Source organism: Protopterus annectens, chromosome 9.part0 (genome assembly GCF_019279795.1).
Source record: "Protopterus annectens isolate FY-2018-M chromosome 9.part0, PAN1.0, whole genome shotgun sequence".
In the NCBI taxonomy this organism is placed as follows: domain Eukaryota; kingdom Metazoa; phylum Chordata; order Ceratodontiformes; family Protopteridae; genus Protopterus; species Protopterus annectens.
The window spans coordinates 644,424,308-644,447,035 of NC_056743.1; the positions used below are offsets into that span (position 1 = coordinate 644,424,308).

Below are 22,728 nucleotides of genomic sequence, written 5' to 3' on the forward strand. Positions count from 1 at the left end.
AAAACACTGAAAACTCAGAACACTGAAAGTGTGCTTCATAATATTGAAAACTACACCACACATGTAAATAACAGTCCCTCCACCTATAACATCACCTAACTAACAAACACTTTTTACTACATTTCTGCAGGGGGCAAGCCCCCCTGCACCCCCCCACACTCCCCCGTAAATTAAATATACCAACTCCAAGATCGCACAACAGTGGAAAAACTTAATTTCCTAACCTCACTGTATCACGATCACCATACAGTTAGGTTAGGAAATTAAGTTTTTCCCACTGTAGTGTGATGTTGGAGTTGATATATTTAATTTACTGTGGGTGTGCAGGGGGCTTAGACCCCTGCAGAAACATAGTAGAAAGTGTGTTTGTTAGTTAGGTGTTGTTATAGGTGGTGGGGATGTTATTTACATGTGCGTTGTAGTTTTCAATGTTATATGGCAAAGTTTCATTGTTTTGGGTTTTTGGTGTTTTGCATTTTCGATGTTATGGTCTCAATTTTATGAATTTCAATGTTATGAAATTTCAATGTTTTAAAGTAGACTTATATATATATATATATATATATATATATATATATATATATATAGTTATATATATACTATATATAGTTACTATATATAGTTTCCCTTCATATGATCGAATTTCTCTAAACTTGAAAGTCATAAACTCGAAACCAGAATCTTGAATTTAGAGAAACTCTAACATATGAACGTGACAAAACAAAAATAAAAAATAACACCTTTCAAATGTTTTCGCAGGGGGTCTTTGCCCCCCTGCACCCCCCCACACCCCTCCTACTTAAATATACCTACTCTGAGATCGCACTATAGTGAAGGAAAGGGAAATCTCCCATTCCGTGCTTTACGTGTAAGCGCAAAATGGAAGATTTTCCATTCCTCTGCTATAGTGCGGTCAAGGAACATTTACATAAAAACTGCTAGGGTACAGGGGGACCTGGCCCCCTGCAATAAGGTAAGTTAACTTATTATTTTTTTAAACCTAAGGCTCCCATTCACAATTTACTTCCATCCATTCGATCTTGTGAAGGGGAAATATATATATATATATATATATATATATATATATATATATATATATAGATATATATATATATATATATATATATATATATATATAAATAAATATATGTTACTGGACTAAATTACTTCTTGAGTAAATTATCTCTCTAAGTAACCTACTTTCTTATTCTTACTACTACATCTGTGAAACCCTACCTTTCTCCTAATTTCTCTTTATGTCAACTCTATTACTGTTTCTTTTTCTCTCCTCCATAATTTATGATTTCTTTCATACTTATTCATTTATTCTGTTTTTCTCAGCCAGTCTTATTAGCCCTTGTTTTTAGCTTTTCTAAGCTAATGATCTATCTTTATTTTTTCATGTTTACAATTATTTATTCATATTACCAGAAATGTTAACTTCTATTGTTTATGTTTATTTAAATGTTTGTATTATTATATGTCAAAATATTGAATATTTTTCTGTGAAGCTTTTCTCTCCTGGTCTCCGTTGAAACAGGGCATTGTCCCTGTTGGACTAACCCGGTTAACCAATGTCAAATAAACATATATATTTATATATATATATATATATATATATATATATATATATATATATATAGCTCTACTTTACAAGCTCGAAGTTTCAAAACTTCGACCTGCAAATGGTTGAGACCATAAGATCAAAGTTTTGAAACTTCAAAATTGTAATAAAAAAAATCAAAACAATTTTTTTACGTTGCACCCCCACACCCCCTGCTAAACAAATATACTACTCCGAGATCGAAGTTTCAAAACTTTGATCTTATGGTCTTCACCATTTGCAGTTCAAAGTTTTGAAACTTTGAGCTTGTGAAGGGAATCCATATATATATATATATATATATATATATATATATATATATATATATATATATATATATATATATATATATATATATATATATATATATATATATACATATATATATATATATATATATATATATATATATATATATATATATATATACACACACACACATACACACACACATATAGGGGTTTGATACAGTTGGTTGAACACTGCAATTATCGAAGAGGGGAAAAAAGCCAGTATCATCATCTTCTTTCGGCTGTTCCCGTTAGGGGTCGCCACAGTGGATCACCTGTTTCCATTTCTTCCCGTCCTCTGCATCTTGCTCTGTCACACCAACCACCTGCATGTCCTCTCTCACCACATCCATAACCCTTATCTTAGGCCTTCCTCTTTTCCTGTTACCTGGTAGCTTCATCTTTAGCATCTTTTCCCCAATATAATACGCATCCCTTCTCAGCACATGTCCAAACCAATGTAATCTTGCCTCTCTGTCTTTGTCTCCAAACCTTCCAACCTGGGCTGACCCTCTAATATACTTATTCCTAATCCTGTCCACCCTCGTCACACCCAGTGCAAATCTTAACATCTTTAACTCTGCCACATCCAACTCAAACTCCTGCCTTTTTGTCAATGCCACTGTCTCCATCCCATATAACACAACTGGTCTCACTACCCTCTTGTAGACCTTCCCTTTCACTCTTACAGGTACTCGTCTGTCACAAATCACTCCTGACACTCTTCTCCACCCACTCAAAAAGCCAGTATAAATGATCAAAAGGCAGATGATCACACGTGCTGCCCTTTTTTATGTGTGAGATTATGGTACAGTGGGAATCAGGGACTTTACCCTTTACCTACTCTATTGCAGTCTCAAAGTTGGTATATATAATTAGGAGAGGGTGTAGATATAAATGAGGGCTTGTCCACCTGCCCAGCTTATTCGTGTGCTAACCCTAACCCTGTCACTATCTCTGTCCTAACCCTAGCCATACACATTACATTACTAAAACCCCTTTCCCTAACAGTACCACTACCAGGACAATATTTGATCTTGATTTTGTAGTTGGGGTATATGATATATGGCATTTTTAGATGTATAGAATTATGAGATATTTTGTGCTTTGGTATTACGAGTTTTCAGAGTTTTGTGCTTTCAGTGTTTTGTTTTTTTTTAGATATTTTGAGCTTTAGATATTTCAATACATTATCATATACATATGTGTGTTTATACATATATATATATATATATATATATATATATATATATATATATATATATATATTATATATATGGGTCCCCTACGAAATCCCGAATGCTCACAATCCCGACGCTCAGAATACTGAGACCACAAGCCTGAAACCCCACATTACCAAAAATGTAAAACTGCGAAATTCAAAATTGCAAAACTTTAAAATACATACAGCACACACACAAACCTACACACAGCTGCCCCTACAACCAAACAAGCCATCCTAGACTGGAGATAGGCAGGGGCAAGCCCCCTGCACCCCTCATGTGGGGGGGGGGCTGCACCCCTCACCTCCCTACTTTAATATTCTAACTCCGAGATTGCACAGACACACAAGGCAAACTCACATCTACACATTACAGTCCCTCACACACACACCACAGTCACAACACACACTTACACACACTAAACCCCTCACAAACACCCTTACACATACTTACCTGAACCGCAACACCAGAAGCTCTAACTCAATATCCCGTAACATCGGGATTTTGAATTTCACGCTTCTGCTCTTTCGGTATTGTGGGGTTTCAGGCTTGTGGTCTCAGTATTTTCAGCGTCGGGATTATGAGCGTTCGGGATTTCGTAGGGGACCCATATATATATATATATATATATATATATATATATATATATATATATATATATGTGTATGTGTGTGCATAGATGTACTCTGTAAACCTACCAAACAAAAATGCATTCTGAAAAGATGTGGGAGGCTGTTACTTTATAGAGATCACTGTATACTACAGATAAGGGAGTTTTCCTTTTCTCCAGTACTATGGGATCTCAGAGTTGTTTTATCTAAGTTAGCAGGGTTGTGAGATACTACATCTCCCACAAGGAGGATTCAGGGAAGCTTGCCTCTCACACAAACATATTTTAACTCTGTTAGTTGTGTTTTGAACAGTTCTTGGACTTCAGAGTAGTTGCCTTTTGACCATCATCATGTACCCAAATCTATAAATACACACTCATAGATAGATAGATAGATAGATAGATAGATAGATACAAGCAGTGACTGATCCATAACTAGAAAGTACATGAATCAGCTAAAAGTGCATACTGAAATGCACAATACACATATACTGTCTATAAACAGCAACAAGTCAGCAATCACTGCACAAAATATGGGTAACCTAAATCGGAATCAGCAGAATGTTTTTCAGGTAACTTACATACTGGCCTGTTGTAGGATGCATATAGTATGTGTCACAGAGTTTTTGCAGGTATACATTATAAAAGTGTATAAAAGGAAGAACGGTCACTAACTCAACTTTAAATTCTATTATGTTTTACAGGAGACTCTGGTGGACCCTTGGTTATGTACAAAAGAGGCAGGCATGTCCAGGTCTGTATAATGAATTAAAAATTGGATAAAACAAAATAGCTTAACAGACACCTTAGTAAATCAAGTCTTCCAAAACAGTGCTGCTCACAGCTTTGTTGAAGTGAAATCTCTTTTGCTGTTTTGAGTAAATGATGTTGAAATTCCCTGACACATTAACTATTGAGGGGTGTCATGCTACTACTGCTCAAGAGCCCTATTCCTTCCCTGAGAAGGCCAAAAAACTCATTATTTAGCCAATCAGTGGCGAAAGCTGGTGGTTAGTCTATATTTACCAAAATGTATTGTAACACATCACTATCAGTATTATACTTCAATTCCACATACTTATATCTGTATCAGAGCAACCCTGTCCTCTTTGTTAGAAATGATACAGGTGAATGCATGCAAAAACTTGTAAATTTTACCATTTGTAAGTATGTTAGACTGTATTTATTTGCATCGTTATGTTGTGTTTTCTTCCCATTCGACCGATTATCTTTAAATCCCCTATCCCCACATTCATTCCCCTCACATCTTCATACCTAAGGACATTAAGTATCGAGACAAGAGTTTGGAATTGCAGGCTGTCATCAAGAGGAAGGCAGAAGATCTTCTTTCTACTCCAGACCAGTAGTTGGGATGAGATTTGTACTGCACTACTCTGTCTCACAGATGCATGCTTCAGCACACCAACTATGTGTAGCTAAATAGTAGTGCTTTCTTTGGCATGCTTATGCCCTCATGTCACACCATCTGGCACAAAGAAAGCATAATGGAAGTCTAACTCATATGTCATTCCTACAGCAGGATGTATTCCACCTCCTCCCCTCTGGATGGGTTAGCAGGCATTGACCATTCACTTCCACTTCCCATGGTTTACTGCTCTGTCATCTAAGCTGCTAATTGAATTGGGTTACTGTCAGGACTCCATTTCTCCACATCATAGAGCCAGGTGAGCATATTTACAGTCATATATTCCTAATATTCTTAGCTTGAGAATCAAAGCTCTTTTGCCAAATACTGTGTAAAACATGATACAGGGAAATTAAGCCCAAAAAGTGTCGGGAAAATTAACATTTACTTTTTGAGTTACACTATCAGAATGAAAAGTCATTAAATCACTAATATAAAAAAATATATGGTTATTGTAGGGAGATTTTGTTCGGCGTATGTTGCACTAATATCATGTGGCAAAATGCAATGCTGCATGCAAGATGCAGAACAGGATTTTGTCAGTGTTTGACAATCAGATTTTGTGACATTTACTGTGTAAAACAAACATGCTTTCTAAGCTGTGAAGCAGTGCTGCAAAGAAAGAGCCAGTCTGAAAATCCATGGTAAGTTTAATGCAGCAAAAAAACAAGAACCTCTAAACCGTGATGAGATTTTTCTTCTGTTGAATGTCAATTTGCATGGAGGTTGCTAGAATTATATTAGTTAAAGATGTGTGATTAACAAAATGCCAGTATGAGGCTGCAAAAAAAAAAAAAAAGAAGAAGAAATGAAGGCATTGATGTTTGCATTGCATTTTCATGATTGCTGCACGGTGTCTATAATAAGATTAGGAAGGCAGTCTCTTCTTAGGTTGCAAAACAGCATGTTTATTTGAGTCTGTAAGTACAGGCATTATACTCATGAGGTTCCATGAAGGAACAGCTATAGTAATGAGCTTGATTCAGCAATGGAAATTGTATTTCTAAGATTAAACATATGCCACAAGTGTAGTGGTTTCAAACAGATGTGGTTTAAATTGTCCATCTTTTAATTTTATGATTAAGTAAAGCATGAGAAGGGAACTGGACACAGGTTCATAGTTTTAAGCCTAGCCAATTACTTAATGTGAGAATCAAACCTTTCATCTTGTGTCTGTAAGATAAACACTTTAACCATTATGCCAACCCCCCCCCCAAAAATAAATTACATGGGAATGAAACCCATAATTACAAGGAGAATACTCAACTTGCCTTCTCAATTATCCAGATGAGGTAACTGTCAGAACTCAGTCTGACGGGGCAGTGGTGCAGCTGTTGCATTGTCGGCTTACGGCAAGAGGTTCTTTGGTTCAATTCTCAGTTGGGGAAGCTTCTGTGCAGAGTCTGCATGTCCTCCGTGCTTTGGTTTCCTCCTACATTACAAAGACATGTCTGGAGCATTTCTCCCTAGGCCTTCCCTGAAAATTGGCTTCAATCCAAGTCAGACTTTCCTGGTAAACAAATGTTAAATAAATAAATAATAATTAAATACCTGGTGTGGTATTAGAACACACAGCCTTCTACAACAAAGATGAGTGTGCAAATTGTTGCACCAGTAACACTGAGCATCTCATGATAAGACTAATTGTGCACATAGGCAGCTGGTTAAATGCTAACTAGTCACAGTAAGGGAGTGGAAGATTGGCATAATGGTTAAGCTGTTTACCTTACAAACAAAAGGGACAGGGTTTGTTTCTCACATAGTGTAATTGGCTAGTAAGACACACCAAATAACGTAACAAAAAAGGTTATGTTCTCTTATGGAAGATTTCAGAATTTAAAAGAGATGTTAAGAAGTAAGAATAAAAGAAGGTTGATAATAAACGCAGGTGCGTATGCCTGCAGAAGATGCAAAGTTTGTGAAAAGATTAGGAATATGGATGGCAAGATGATCAGTGGCATTATATATAATGCCATTGACCATTTTGACTGTAATTCCTTTGGTGTTATTTATGTGATTGGTTGTAACTGTCCATCACCAAAATGGTATTTCGGACAGACTAAACGCAAGGTTAAATTGAAAATTATGGAACACCCTGGAGACATAAGAAATGTTAGGTTGGATAGCCCCGTGGCCCATCATTTTCATGAGAAACATGGAGGACTGACTGAAGGTTTTATTTTTAGTGTTATTGCTAGACCTTATGGGGTGGGGCTAAGTAATAGCAATTTCCAACAAAGGTTATTAAGAATGGAATCAAGGTTTATCGTTAATTATAACACTCTTTATCCCACTGGTATGAATTTGGAAGTATAGGTAATTTCAAGTAATGACATCATCATTAAATCATATATTTTTTTTATATTTTTTGATAATTGCAGGATAATAAAGATAATTAAATGTATTTTTTGTAATATTTTTTGTAATGTGTTTTAAAAGAATGTTAAGCTGGGTAGGGATCAATGAAGTTTGATATGTATTTTGAAATATTTGAATATCCAAAAGTTAATTGATTAATTAAGCAGAAATGAGTGGTTGCTTAAATATGACTGCTGTTCTTGTGTAAAGTATTCTGTGAGAAGGCGAAGGCCGAGGTACCAGAATTATTAAAGGCTTAATCAGTGCAGTCTGTGCTGCGTTCCATGGTTATTTGGTGTGTCTTATTATCGTTCTACAGCTTCTTTAGCTTGGATTGTGTTTTTAGGCTTAAAATGACCCACAAGAGCAGTTAGCCTAGTACTAATCTATGAACCTTTAAAATTCCCTATTCTCCAAAATGATCTACCCTAAGAATTAAGTGAAGGATGTAAAGTTGCACAAAAAAAGTGAAGTTTGAATACTCCTCCTACTGAAAAGAGGCAGAATTAGATTAAATCACCACAGTCCTACAAACACACACACATATATATATATATATATATATATATATATATATATATATATATTAGAAGGACAAAAGCTCACAAGAGCAAACGTCAAAAGACTGAATCGCAAACATGGAAAAACTGGAAGGTCGAAAAACATAAAAGACACATCTGTGTTTTTGCAGGGGGATCCCACACAGTCAAGGTCTTTGCTGTTCAATCTTCCAGGTTTTCGATGTTTCCAATTCGGTCTTTTGATGTTCGCACTTGTGAGCTTTCTTCATTTGATAGTGAGCTATAGATATCTCTATCTTATATATATATATATATATATATATATATATATGTGTGTGTGTGTGTGTGTGTGTGTGTTTGTATATATGGGATTACTGAATTACATCAACACACCACAATGTTGAAGGTAAGAACATCAACCACAAAAGGTCAACAATGGAAATGCCGATAGTCAACTGTGCATGCACAAGTAAAAATCCTTGCTAGAGGCAAATAAAAAAAAAAACATTGTACCTGACAGTCCCTGCTAATTATATGTGCTAACTCTGAGATCACACAAACCCCAGGAAAAGGGAATATTACAACCGTGGGATTGATGTTCTATCCCACCTGTCAACCATCTGCATATGTCGAACTTTTGTGGTTGATCATTCGGCCATCAACATTGTGGTGTGGAGACCTAATTCAGTGGAACCGTGTGTGTGTGCGCGCGCGCGCGCATGTGTGTGAATGTACATGGATGACAAGAAAATGAGAAATCACCTTTTCTTGTATAAAGGACCAGATTCATCTTTAGAGCTGACCCAGTAGTCAGAGACTTAAGGACACACATAGACAGTAATCTAGCCTTTAACCATCACGTATCTACAATAAAGTGGAAATCATTCAGTGTTGCACAGCTTATAAACAAAGGTATGGCATCTAGGTCCAAGGAAGTTGTTCCACTGTATTTGACATTTATCAGACCTATCACTGAGTACTATGCCCCTTTGGTATGTACCTAACCAGACATATCCAACAACTGAAACATCCACAGAGGTTCCTCACTAAAAGAACACAGGGTGTAAGTAACATGCCCTTTGCAGATTGCCTCAAGGCCCTGTCCCTGTAGTCTGTCTCCTACAGGCTGTTGAGGGAGATCTGTGACTGACACACAGGGTATTGTCAGACCCCACTCTGATGGACCTCCTGCATATCCACAAAACAAATGACACCAGAATTACCCATTGTAAAGACTCACACCTTGCCTGTGATATTAATAGGATCTGCTGGAGAGTCAGGTATGTATCCCAGAGACTACTCTGTCTCTGGAACAGGCTCTTCATCCATGTGAAGCAGAGATCTTTCCTAACCCATTTCAAGTGTAACTTGGACAACTGGATGGGGAACAGGAAGCTCATTTCCGGTTTACCACCTATGTCTCTAATGGACATATGCAGCCAGTAAACGAGTCATCTCCCAGGCCCCTGCTTGTAAATGTTTCATCTCCCAAGCCCTGCTCACAGTTATCAAGGGTACCAGAACTTGTCAGAGAGTTGGGATGCTGTCACGATCTGATGTCATTTTCATTTGTTCCTCAGTGAATGAGTTCGGATCCTACTCGGCCACTTTCTCTAGATACTAGGATCCGACTCTCGAGCTCCTCTCTTACCCATAATGCCACTGAGCACTGTGTTACGTCATATCTCATTTGCCGCTCCACGATTTGGTCAGGATTCCATTTAGCTCTAGTTTGTTGATTTAAGAGTACAAAGTTAGAAATTCTTTGTGGTAAATTGTCTTTAGTGATTTCTTACCTTTTTCTCTATTTGCCATATATATATATTTTTCTCTGCCATTTGTTCTTTCAGTGGTCTTGTTGCCATTGCTGGTATAATCTTTCTGTACCTTAAGCTAAGGTATTTTTCTTATTACCACTGTTGGTATTATTTTTTTGTGGAGTTAAGCCTTGTCCTGTTTAAAAAAAAACTTTCTTGTAGTTTCTTGCTTGTTCTTAGTCTTTCTTCCTTATAGTATGGCTGAAAAGCCTACTGGGTTCAAGAAATGCATTTCCTGTGGGCATAAGATCCCAAAATCTGTTGCCCATACAGAGTGCATCTATTGTCTAGCTCCAGCATACTTGGACACCTCCTGCTCCATCTGTGCTGCTTTTAATACCAGGGCCATAAGTGGTATGAAGAAAAAGCTAGTATTAAAAGGCCTCCTTCCAACTGCTCCTGCATCTGGTACTTCCACATCACGGGCTCAAACCCCCTCTCATAAGTCCAAGGAGACCATGGAGCACTGAAAATGCTCCCCTGCACAGTCTCCAAAGTCAGTGCTTCCTTCTGAGCCACCTCAGAAGATTTCCAAGAGTTCAGATCCGAAGTCTTCAGATCCAACATCTGCTATTGCTAAGTCTCCTTGGCTTTGTTGTCCAAGGCTGGTATCTCCAAATCTGAGTCGCCCTTCCTTCATCCTACATCTCAGTGACAACCAGCCCCATATGAACTTCCAAGCAGTTCCCACTCGGGAATTCCCTGCTTTTTCTGACACCTTTCAAGAGCACCTTACTGAAGAGGTTCCTCAGAAGAGGTCATGTAAGAGGAGGCACTTTGATTCCCCACAGGAATTCCTCACAGAAGTCACAGATTTTGAAGGGGAAGAGTCCCTTAGATCTCCACCTGAAGATGTCTCGTTTGGAGACATCTTAGAGATCCTTTTCCAAAAAGGTGATTAGTCTTCCCAAACCCCTTCCCAGGAGGAATCGGTGTTCTTCGAAGCCTTAGGGTCTGGACCATCTATGTCTTGGGTTATCCCCCCAGCAGATGAGCTTATATACCTTGTCTCCCACAGGACTTGGAAGGAACCGGACTCCATGAAACCGATCACCAGATGCCCAGACAAAATTTTCAGCACTGCCTTCAACAGACAACATTGAACTAAGGGAAATCCTTTAGATGCCACATTTGTTGCTGTAGCCACCAAAAAGGAGCTGGCTGAGCAGAGTTCCACTGTCCATCCCCCTAATAAGGAGTATAGGACATTGGACAGGTTTGGGAAAAAAGTGTATGCTTCAGCAACCTTTGCCTTATGATCGCTGAATTACCTGGCACATTTCAGTAGGCTACAGAGGGACTTAGTTAAGAAACTTTCTAACTCTACCCCTGGATGCATGTCCACAGTGGAACAAAAGTATTTTTCCTCACAACTGGTCACCCTGCAATCCATTACAAACACGTCCATGAGGCTAATCTTCCACACAGCTGAAGGTTCCTCACAGGTGGCTGGTTCAGGCATAGCCATTAGGAGATATGCCTGGATTTGGTTCTGCAATTTTGCAAAGCCCTTCAAGGCATCATTCATCAACAGTCCTTTTGATGGATCTTCTTTGTTTGGGCCAATCAGATTTTCTACCCTGCAGAGACCTTTTTCTAGGAATCGGTGTGGTGGTAAAAAGATGTGGCACTGGAAATCTCAAAGACCTTTCCAAGAATCATATGGAGACCCCCCCCCCCCCCGAGACAGAAAAGGAAATTGCTACAACAGCAGATGCCATCCTCATTGGAGACAGGGTCTACAGAATCAAGGGTCTCAAGATTCCTTCTTGGACAGATCCTTTCAACGCTCCTAAAAGGTTGCTTGTGTGTTCTTCTCTGGAGGCAGTCAGGGGGCACTTGTCCTTATACCTAATAGCCTGGATAGCCATCACAAAAGATTCATGAGTGCAAATGATCATATCCAGTGGATATTTTATTCCCTTTTTACAAGTTCCCCAAAGAAAAAGAAAATGTCCCACTGATGTTCCACCAAGGCAGTGGGAGTTAGCTCTAGAGGTTCAAAAGCTGCTGGATAAAAGTCATCCAAGAGGTCCCCCTGACCAAAGAGGATTCAGAATTTACACAAGGTTCTTTTCAGTGCCAAATAAAACAGGGGGACCTGAGACTCATTTGAATCTCAGTTATCTGAACTAGTTTGTAAAGAATTCCAAATTCTGGATGGTCACGGTTCAGCCCATTCTGCCTGTCCTACAGAAGGATGACTGGATCTTCAAGTTGCATACTATCACATCAAAATGAACAGGCACTCTCAAAGATACCTACACTTCTGGCTGGGAGTCAGTCATCACCACAGCCCCCAAGGTGTTCACCAAATGCTCATCTAAGACTGCTCGCATTCAGAGTGTCTTTTAACTTAGATGAATGGCTCCTTACTGCACCAACTAAGCATCTTCTGGAAAGAGCCAGGGATTACTTACTGCATTTCTCTCTCTCTGGGAATTATGATCAATCTGGCCAAGTCACAACTTAAACCAGTTCAAATCTTGGAGTTCATCGGGGCTCGTCCAAATACAGTCAGTCATCTAGCTCTTCTTCCTCAAAACAGAGTTCTTATTTTGAAATAGCATGTCAGACAGGTTCTTTCTCATTCTTCTCTTCCAGCTAAAATGGTACTCAAAGCCTTAGAGTCTATGGCTGCTGCAATAACTTTAATACCCAGTGCTCATCTTCATATGAGAATTCTTCAATGGACAGTAGCAGTGCAATGGTCTTTTCATCAACATCCTTTACAACATCTGATAAAATCATCTGAGGTTTGCAGAAAATCCCTCCTGTGGTGGATACAATCTTAAGAAATTTGTCAGGGATGTCCATTTATTCTTCCTTCCCCAAATGCCGCATTGACCATGGACGCCTCCCAGTTCGGGTGGGAGGGCATTACTTGGATGGACCGTTTAAGGCACATGGTCCCCAGAAGAGACCATTTTGCATATAAATGCCCTGGAGATAAGACAGTGCTTTTATCATTGCAGGCCCTTCAGAGCTCTCTTCTGCTAGGAACTATTGCTATTCAAATAGGCAACATGTCAATATTCTGGTGCATCAACAAACAGGGGGAACAATATCTTACCCCTTTTGCTGAGAAGTAATGAGAGTTTGGCAGTGGGCAGTCTCCTCCAGCCATTTTCTTGTAGTGAAACACATACCTGGGAAGTCCAGCTTCTTAGTGGACAAGCTCAGCAGGACCATCCTGATGCCTAATGAGTGGTCTCTCAATCAATCAGTGGCAAATATGATCTTCCAAAAATGGGGTCAACTGTGCTGTGATCTATTCACTTCTCCCCTCAACAACAAATGCAGCAGGTTCTTTGCCCTAATTCCCCCTCAGAGACATTCACTGAGTGATTCTCTAGTCCACGTTTGGCCCTCTGGTCTCCTTTTTGCTTACCCTCCTGTACCTCTAATCCCCAAGATTCTTCAGAAAGTACTCCAGACGAGAAGCAAAGTATTTCTCATTGCCCCCTTCTTGTCTTGGCAAGTGTGGTTTCCCTTCCTGTGGTCTCACCTAGTATGTTATCTTTGGACACTGGATTCCATTCCAGACCTCCTGCCACACCTATCAGGGATAATTCATCCGCACATTGCAGGCCTCAAGTTAACCACGTGGTTTCTCTAATTCCAGTGATGGCTAGACATTCTAGGCTTTCATCCCTAGTTTGTCAAATTCCATTTTCATCTCAGAAACCTTCGACTAGGAAGATTTTTATGAGTAAATGGAAGAGGTTTTCCTTTTGGGCTCATCAGAAAGAGTTGGATCCTTTCACTGCTCCACTCCCTGCTGTTTTAGATTTCCTTGCCTCCATCTTTCAAAGCAGAGCAAGTTTCTTCACCATCAAAGTTCAGTTAGCAGCTATATCTACCACATCAGAGGTAATACCTATCCTTTAGCATCTTCTAAGTTATGTGAGGCCTTTAACACCAATGAGCAACTGTAAAAACCACGATTAAAACAAATCCTTCAAGGCAATCAGGATACAAAAAGAACACTGTTTTATTGTGAAGCGCTTTTCGTCATTCACAGTTGAATGACTTCTTCAGACAAAGAATACATGAATAGCTCATGATTTATATGCATCAGTCAGCATTAATTAACTAATTAAGTAACCAGTTAAAAACCCAATTTAAAGTAAAAGATCCAATATATATCAGAGTAACTCCCTACAACAGTAATACAACCACATAAACAAAGTCAAAGAAAACTTGAAAATACTAATATTTTATAATAAATAATACAAAACTTTAAAAATATTAGATTGAATTTTTGTACTGGTATTAAAACACTTGTAAAAAAGCATATGTTAAAACTATTATATTTGAATATGAATTGTTGTACATATTCTATTTTATTTATTTAATTAATTTAGTTTTATTTAATTCTGTGCTAATCAATAATACTATAAAGTCATAACATTTATGAATTTAAAAAACATATACTGGATAGAATATAAGGGTATATATCCACAGCAAAGACACTAAGAAATTACTGTCTGCGTTGACTAATAGTTTGAGCACCTGTCTGACAGTAATAAATAGTCAAAAATAGAGGCTATTAGATATTCAATTCTATCTAGCCAAACTTTTAAGTTTTAAAAGGCATGCTATGTTGCAATGCTCATTTAAACCTGGTTCTATGAAAGCATTGGTTCTAAGCTGCCATGAAAGTTCACTTTCTTCCAACAGTAAGTTAAATGGGCCTCTTCGACTGTCTAATTCTATCTGATCTAGTCCTATAAATTTGAATTGGTGATTAGGAAAGAGTGTAATATGCCTAGCTAAAGCATTATCAGGTTTTAGTTTAGCAATAGCATTAGCATGTTCATAAATTCTTTCTCGAAAGTGTCTTTTAGTCTTTCCTATATAAAAACATGGACAGTCGTTACAAAGAGCGGCATATACCACATATTTTGTGTTACAATTAAGTCTATGATTAAGTTTGTATAATTTTTTATTTATAATGTGCCTATTCCCACTTTTGATATGTTTACACATATTGCAGTTACCGCACTTAAAAGTTCCTTTTTCTTTGCCTTTATCATTGGTATTTTATTCTCCAATAGTGTCTTTAAATTTTTCCCTTTTCTATAAATGATTTTAGGTCTGTCATTGGCCATATCAGCACATTTTTTATCTAAACTTAAAATATGCCAGTTCTTGTACAAAATTTCCCTTATTGTGTAACTTTCTAAGCTAAAAGTCATAATGTAACTACTACAAAAGTTGTTGTTAGAAGCAGAATTACTGTAAGTGGATATGTCATTGATATTATGAACTAGCTCGTGTTCATTTAGTGACCCATTATTACAGCTAGTATCTAAAATATGAGGTTCAACCATATCTAACTCCACAATATCAGTTGTAAGGGCACGGGTTCTATCCTTCAAGATGGGTAAAATAAGTCCATAATTTCTTTTTCTATAAATTTCATCAAATATGTCGGTTAGAAACTTCTCAGGATAACCTCTAAACCTGAACATGTCTTCCAACAATTTACATTCGCTAAAAAAATCGCTGTCTCGAGTAACCATACGTGCTGCTCTGATGGCTTGACCCTTAACAATGGCTTTTTTCTGAGAGTATGGGTGTAAGCTGGTGAAATGTAAGTAAGAATTACAGAAAGTACTTTTTCTGTAAATTTTTGCAAGAAATTGTTTACTAGTCTTGTCTTTAACTAAACATATATCTAAATAGTTAGTGACAGTCTCTTGAAAATCAAAAGTAAATCTTAGAAAAACAGTAGTTTCATTCAAGTAATTCATCATTTTACTCGCTATGTCCTTATTGCCATTGAACAGGATGAAAATATCATCCAAGAAACGTGTATAGAATATGATGTTAGATTTATATTCTTCTATATTGAGTAAGAAATGTTCCTCCCAGTAGGCCATAACCATATTGGCAAAGCTAGCCCCTACTGGGGATCCCATGGCAACTCCACATTTTTGTAAATATAGTTCTTTATTAAATAGGAAGAAATTGTTAGTCAGGATTATATCAAGCAAAGATGTAACTAGATATACTTCATTACTAGATGCTCCTTTTTTAACCAAAAATATGTTGACCCATTCTAAACCCTCATCATGTGGGATCGAAGTGTATAAATCGATTACATCAATAGTAAGAAAGTTACACTCTTCACTATATTGAAGTTCGTCTATTCTCTTGAGAAATGCCCATGAGTCCTTGCATATTTGTGTTTCTGATGTCAAATACTTTTTTAATATGTTGTCTACAAGTTTAGCACTTGCATAAGTTATGGAGTTACGTCCATCAATGAGTGGTCTGAATGGTGGATTAGATAAACTTTTATGGACTTTAGGTGTTGTAAACATGATAGGTATTTTTGGCCATTCAATCTTGATGTAGTTGTACATGTCAATATCCAAGTACCCTTCTATAAATAGGTCACTAAAGTATGATTTAATACGGTTATAGGCTATGTTGACTTCATTTTGGCTAACCTTATGGTAAGTGTCTTTGTCTAATAAAGACAAGACTCTATCAATGTAGTCATGATTATCAAATAAAGTGAGTCCCCCACCTTTATCTGGTTTGATAGCTCTCACATTTAGATTTTTAAAAAGGTTAAGAGAAACGTATTCGTCAGAGGTAACATTACTGAAGCTATTCTTATTAGAAAACAAGTTATTGTCTATACTAGCAAGATGTCTAAGATCTAATTCCATAAGCGTTTCAAACAGTTGAAGAGTAGGATGAAGCGGTGGATTATAGTCACTAGGTATATAATAAGAATAAGATGTATGTTCTGAATTTCCCAAAAGTAACTTTAGATTTAATTTCCTTGTAAACAGTTTTAAGTCCTTGATGTTCTGGACCAAATCCATATGTCTGCTAGGAATAAATGTATTTCCTTTTGAAAGTAGTTCGACAAAAGAGGGATCAACATCTATACAAGAATAATTGTATAGGAAAAAGTCACCATCTTTGTTAGTAATAATTTTCGGCATCAGTGAATCATTAGTTACCTCTTCGACCTGTTGAAGAAGCGCTTGTTGTTTTTTTGCTGATGTTGCTGCATATAATTGCTTTCACCATATGTAGAAGTATTTTTAGGGATGGCTCCCTGTTGCATGTAATCAGTACTATAAGAAGAAGTACTGGGGTAGGGGTTACCATCTGTTCTATCTCTATTTCCCCTTAGTCTGTTTGCCCAAGTGTTCTTATTGTAGTTTTGTTGACCTTGATTTTGGTTAAGTTGAGCTCTGTCATGCATAGGTATGGAATCTTCGTTTTCATTTTCAGCATTGAGTCTGTTAACAGGTACTGTAGTAGATTGACCAGATTGTGATATAGGTGGCAAAGGGTAAGCAGTACCATTACTGTATGCCAGCTTGTCCCTAGATATTTTTTTACTTTTATTCACTCTTAGTCTCTCCAGTAATTGGTCAATTGTAAGAAAAGACCTATCATAGTCAAATTTATACCGGGAGAAGTCAGCATGATTTAACACTTCCCCATTAAGGTCTATAACTTCTTTTGAGAGATCGTTAATTTGTAAGTTGTAGTGTTTAATCATTAATTGTAACAAAGCCATTCCTTGCATGTCAAAAAACGTTAAAAGCTCTTGGTGGAATAAAGAGTTAGCAATTAAACCTGTGGGGTACATGTGGAAACGTAGACCCTTAGGTACCAGTTTTTCTTTTAAGCATTCATTGAAATAATTTATCTCAAGTTGCAGTTTTTTTATTTTAACCATTTTGTTGTCGAGCAATTTTAACTTTTCAGTTAAAGGTGAACTGACCTGAGAGTCATTGGCGTCGTAAGCCGGAGGTCCTATGCTGCCAGGATGTTTTATTTGCAATTTGCTTGTATCCGATATCCAGTTTTCGAAAGTAGGAGCTCCAATAAGCTCTCTGACGCCTTCGCCATTAGGGGCTGAAAAAACATTGTCTCCGTTGTGGTTGCTGCTAGAATGAGTGTTGGAACCACTCCGTATGTTACTCGCCAACAGTGTGGCAGGGTTCACGTTTCCGCTAGTGTTAACGGAAACAGGAAAACGTTGTCCTGGCGTGATATCAGTGCCAGCGGAGTTACTCACATCTGAACCAGTCTTAAGAGAATAAACAGTTTGTGCGTCAAGTTTAGCTGCTAGGTTATCTACCCATTGAGAAAGGGCAGCAATAAGTGCAGTCAAACTAACATCATCATGTGCATCTTGCGAGTCATTTAGAAGTGACGGACTGCCGTTAATATTTAAAATCTCATTTCCACTGTTAGTAGAACTGGTAGAATTGTCCGATGCCATGAAGTTGCTTACAAAACCACAAACACCAACGAGCAACTGTAAAAACCACGATTAAAACAAATCCTTCAAGGCAATCAGGATACAAAAAGAACACTGTTTTATTGTGAAGTGCTTTTCGTCATTCACAGTTGAATGACTTCTTCAGACAAAGAATACATGAATAGCTCATGATTTATATGCATCAGTCAACATTAATTAACTAATTAAGTAACCAGTTAAAAACCCAATTTAAAGTAAAAGATCCAATATATATCAGAGTAACTCCCTACAACAGTAATACAACCACATAAACAAAGTCAAAGAAAACTTGAAAATACTAATATTTTATAATAAATAATACAAAACTTTAAAAATATTAGATTGAATTTTTGTACTGGTATTAAAACACTTGTAAAAAAGCATATGTTAAAAACTATTATATTTGAATATGAATTGTTGTACATATTCTATTTTATTTATTTAATTAATTTAGTTTTATTTAATTCTGTGCTAATCAATAATACTATAAAGTCATAACATTTATGAATTTAAAAAACATATACTGGATAGAATATAAGGGTATATATCCACAGCAAAGACACTAAGAAATTACTGTCTGCGTTGACTAATAGTTTGAGCACCTGTCTGACAGTAATAAATAGTCAAAAATAGAGGCTATTAGATATTCAATTCTATCTAGCCAAACTTTTAAGTTTTAAAAGGCATGCTATGTTGCAATGCTCATTTAAACTTGGTTCTATGAAAACATTGGTTCTAAGCTGCCATGAAAGTTCACTTTCTTCCAACAGTAAGTTAAATGGGCCTCTTCGACTGTCTAATTCTATCTGATCTAGTCCTATAAATTTGAATTGGTGATTAGGAAAGAGTGTAATATGCCTAGCTAAAGCATTATCAGGTTTTAGTTTAGCAATAGCATTAGCATGTTCATAAATTCTTTCTCGAAAGTGTCTTTTAGTCTTTCCTATATAAAAACATGGGCAGTCGTTACAAAGAGCGGCATATACCACATATTTTGTGTTACAATTAAGTCTATGATTAAGTTTGTATAATTTTTTATTTATAATGTGCCTATTCCCACTTTTGATATGTTTACACATATTGCAGTTACCGCACTTAAAAGTTCCTTTTTCTTTGCCTTTATCATTGGATATTTTATTCTCCAATAGTGTCTTTAAATTTTTCCCTTTTCTATAAATGATTTTAGGTCTGTCATTGGCCATATCAGCACATTTTTTATCTAAACTTAAAATATGCCAGTTCTTGTACAAAATTTCCCTTATTGTGTAACTTTCTAAGCTAAAAGTCATAATGTAACTACTACAAAAGTTGTTGTTAGAAGCAGAATTACTGTAAGTGGATATGTCATTGATACTATGAACTAGCTCGTGTTCATTTAGTGACCCATTATTACAGCTAGTATCTAAAATATGAGGTTCAACCATATCTAACTCCACAATATCAGTTGTAAGGGCACGGGTTCTATCCTTCAAGATGGGTAAAATAAGTCCATAATTTCTTTTTCTATAAATTTCATCAAATATGTCGGTTAGAAACTTCTCAGGATAACCTCTGAACCTGAACATGTCTTCCAACAATTTACATTCGCTAAAAAAATCGCTGTCACGAGTAACCATATGTGCTGCTCTGATGGCTTGACCCTTAACAATGGCTTTTTTCTGAGAGTATGGGTGTAAGCTGGTGAAATGTAAGTAAGAATTACAGAAAGTACTTTTTCTGTAAATTTTTGCAAGAAATTGTTTACTAGTCTTGTCTTTAACTAAACATATATCTAAATAGTTAGTGACAGTCTCTTGAAAATCAAAAGTAAATTTTAGAAAAACAGTAGTTTCATTCAAGTAATTCATCATTTTACTCGCTACGTCCTTATTGCCATTGAACAGGATGAAAATATCATCCAAGAAACGTGTATAGAATATGATGTTAGATTTATATTCTTCTATATTGAGTAAGAAATGTTCCTCCCAGTAGGCCATAACCATATTGGCAAAGCTAGCCCCTACTGGGGATCCCATGACAACTCCACATTTTTGTAAATATAGTTCTTTATTAAATAGGAAGAAATTGTTAGTCAGGATTATATCAAGCAAAGATGTAACTAGATATACTTCATTACTAGATGCTCCTTTTTTAACCAAAAATATGTTGACCCATTCTAAACCCTCATCATGTGGGATCGAAGTGTATAAATCGATTACATCAATAGTAAGAAAGTTACACTCTTCACTATATTGAAGTTCGTCTATTCTCTTGAGACATGCCCATGAGTCCTTGCATATTTGTGTTTCTGTTGTCAAATACTTTTTTAATATGTTGTCTACAAGTTTAGCACTTGCATAAGTTATGGAGTTACGTCCATCAATGAGTGGTCTGAATGGTTACTTAATTAGTTAATTAATGTTGACTGATGCATATAAATCATGAGCTATTCATGTATTCTTTGTCTGAAGAAGTCATTCAACTGTGAATGACGAAAAGCGCTTCACAATAAAACAGTGTTCTTTTTGTATCCTGATTGCCTTGAAGGATTTGTTTTAATTATGTGAGGCCTTTCTTACAGGTACCTTTTTACTTAGACCTCCAATTAGGGATCCAACTTTGGTATTACATACTTTGGTGCATTCACCTTTGAACCTTAGCTAAAGTAGACCTTAAGTTTCTTTTTTGGAAAATGTCTTTCTGGTGGCCGTAACTTCAGCAAGACAAGCATCTGAACTCTAAGCCCTCTCTTTGAAACCACTGTATTTGATTTTTCACAAAGATAGAGTTACCTTACACAGTAATTCTTCCTTTCTACCAAAAGTTGCCTCTGAAAGAAATATCTATCAAGTGATCAATTTATGAGTTTTCTTTCCCAAATTTGACAATAAAGGAGAATATACCCTTCATCTTGTAGCTGTACATAGGCAACTTTGCTTTTTACCTTCCCAGGACTAAGGTGTTTAGGAAAACTGATCAATTGTCTCATTTTGTAGTAATAAGATGGGAAGACCAGTCTCAGAAACTACACTAGTCAAATGGATAACAGATTGTATTTCTTGTGTTCATGCATTCAGAGGCCTAAACTTACCAAGACAACCAAAAGCACACTCACTTAGGTCAGTAGCTACATCAGCTGCTATTTTGGGGCTAGAGCCTCCATTGATGAGATTTGTGTAGCTGCCACATGATCTAATGCTCCTACTTTTATTGCTCATTACAAATTGGACATCATCTCCGGAAACAGAGCTACATTCAGTTCTGTGGTTCTCCGGAACATCCTTCCATTAAGGCCATGCAAGGTTACCATAGCTGGGGACTCTGTACCATTTGTTGAGGAATGAATAAAAATGACAATATCAGATATAAAAGTTATGTACTTACCATAACTATGCATCTGTGTGGTCCATTTTCATTTTTCCTCAACTTCCCTCCCACCTTCCCCATCCATGTCTTTGGGAGAGGCCTAATGGAATTGTTGATAGGAACCATAGTTCTTGTTCGAATTCCTGATCTTTCAGCTATCACATTTCTGTCATATCAGTATTAAGATACCTTGTTGTGATATTGTATAATAGCAGCAAACTCAATTTGAGGTATCACACTGGGCAGGGGCATTATGAATAAGTGAGGAGCTTGAAAATCGAATCCTAGAATCTAGATAAAGTGGCCGAGTCGGATCTGAGGACTAGATCCAAACCCATTCATTGAGGAAGAATGAAAGTGGGCAACATAGATGCATAGTTATGGTTAGTATATAACTTATATTTTCCAGTTTCTTAATTTTTATTTTATCTTTTGTTTAGTCTCTCCCCACATGTGCTTAACTGCCATAACAGAAGCCTTTTTAAACCATACTCCTAAATACTTCATTTTATCATGTCCTCATAAATATAGGCATTGCTGAACTAATTTGTGTGTGGGTACTTAATTTATCGCTGTAGCCTATTTTTATCTTCATTAATTTTATACCTTGAAAAGAATTGAAGCTGTCTCAAAATGTTCCACATCACTGAGATGCCATGTTCTAGATTTATCAGATGCAAAATAATATCATATGCAAATAAAGCCAAGTTTTCTTGATTACTATACCAATTATATCCTTGAATTTCTGAGTCCCTTATTTTATTTTCCAGTGGCTCTAAATATAAAGCAAATAATGAAGGGCTGGTTCCTGTGTTCAAAAACAACTTACCAGAGAGGAACCCTCCCACTTTAATTCTTGCCTCCAATTCATCATATATCTTCCTAATTAACATTATTAATGTATCAGGGAATGCAAATGCTTCCATTGCCCAACTCATAAAATCCCAGCTTACTCTGTTGAATTATTTTTCTGCATAAAGACCCACCAGTAACAGAGGCATTTTCTTCCATTCTGCTTCTCTCTGGACCATCAGGGTCTATATCATAAGATCGACAGTTGAAAACATCGAACAACATATGGTCAATGTCTTCAAACGTCAACCTTATAAAAAGACAAAAAAAAAAAAAGAAAAAGTACCCTAATGGGTTTAAGCAGAAGGGCAAGCCCCCCTGCACACCCCACACCCACCGTTACTTAAATATACCAACTCCGAGACCACACTACATTACAGTAAATGGAAATCTCCCCTT

At 36.8% G+C, this 22,728-nt stretch overlaps 1 protein-coding gene across 1 annotated transcript in view; it reads left to right on the forward strand.

Annotated features, from left to right (window-relative positions):
- Positions 1-22,728, forward strand: part of CFB (complement factor B) — a 2,501,566-nt gene that overhangs the window by 2,378,130 nt on the left and 100,708 nt on the right. The window contains exon 19 of the mRNA XM_044082138.1: positions 4,431-4,480. Within this exon, the coding sequence (XP_043938073.1) occupies positions 4,431-4,480 (50 nt within the window). The remainder of the gene's footprint in view (positions 1-4,430; positions 4,481-22,728) is intronic.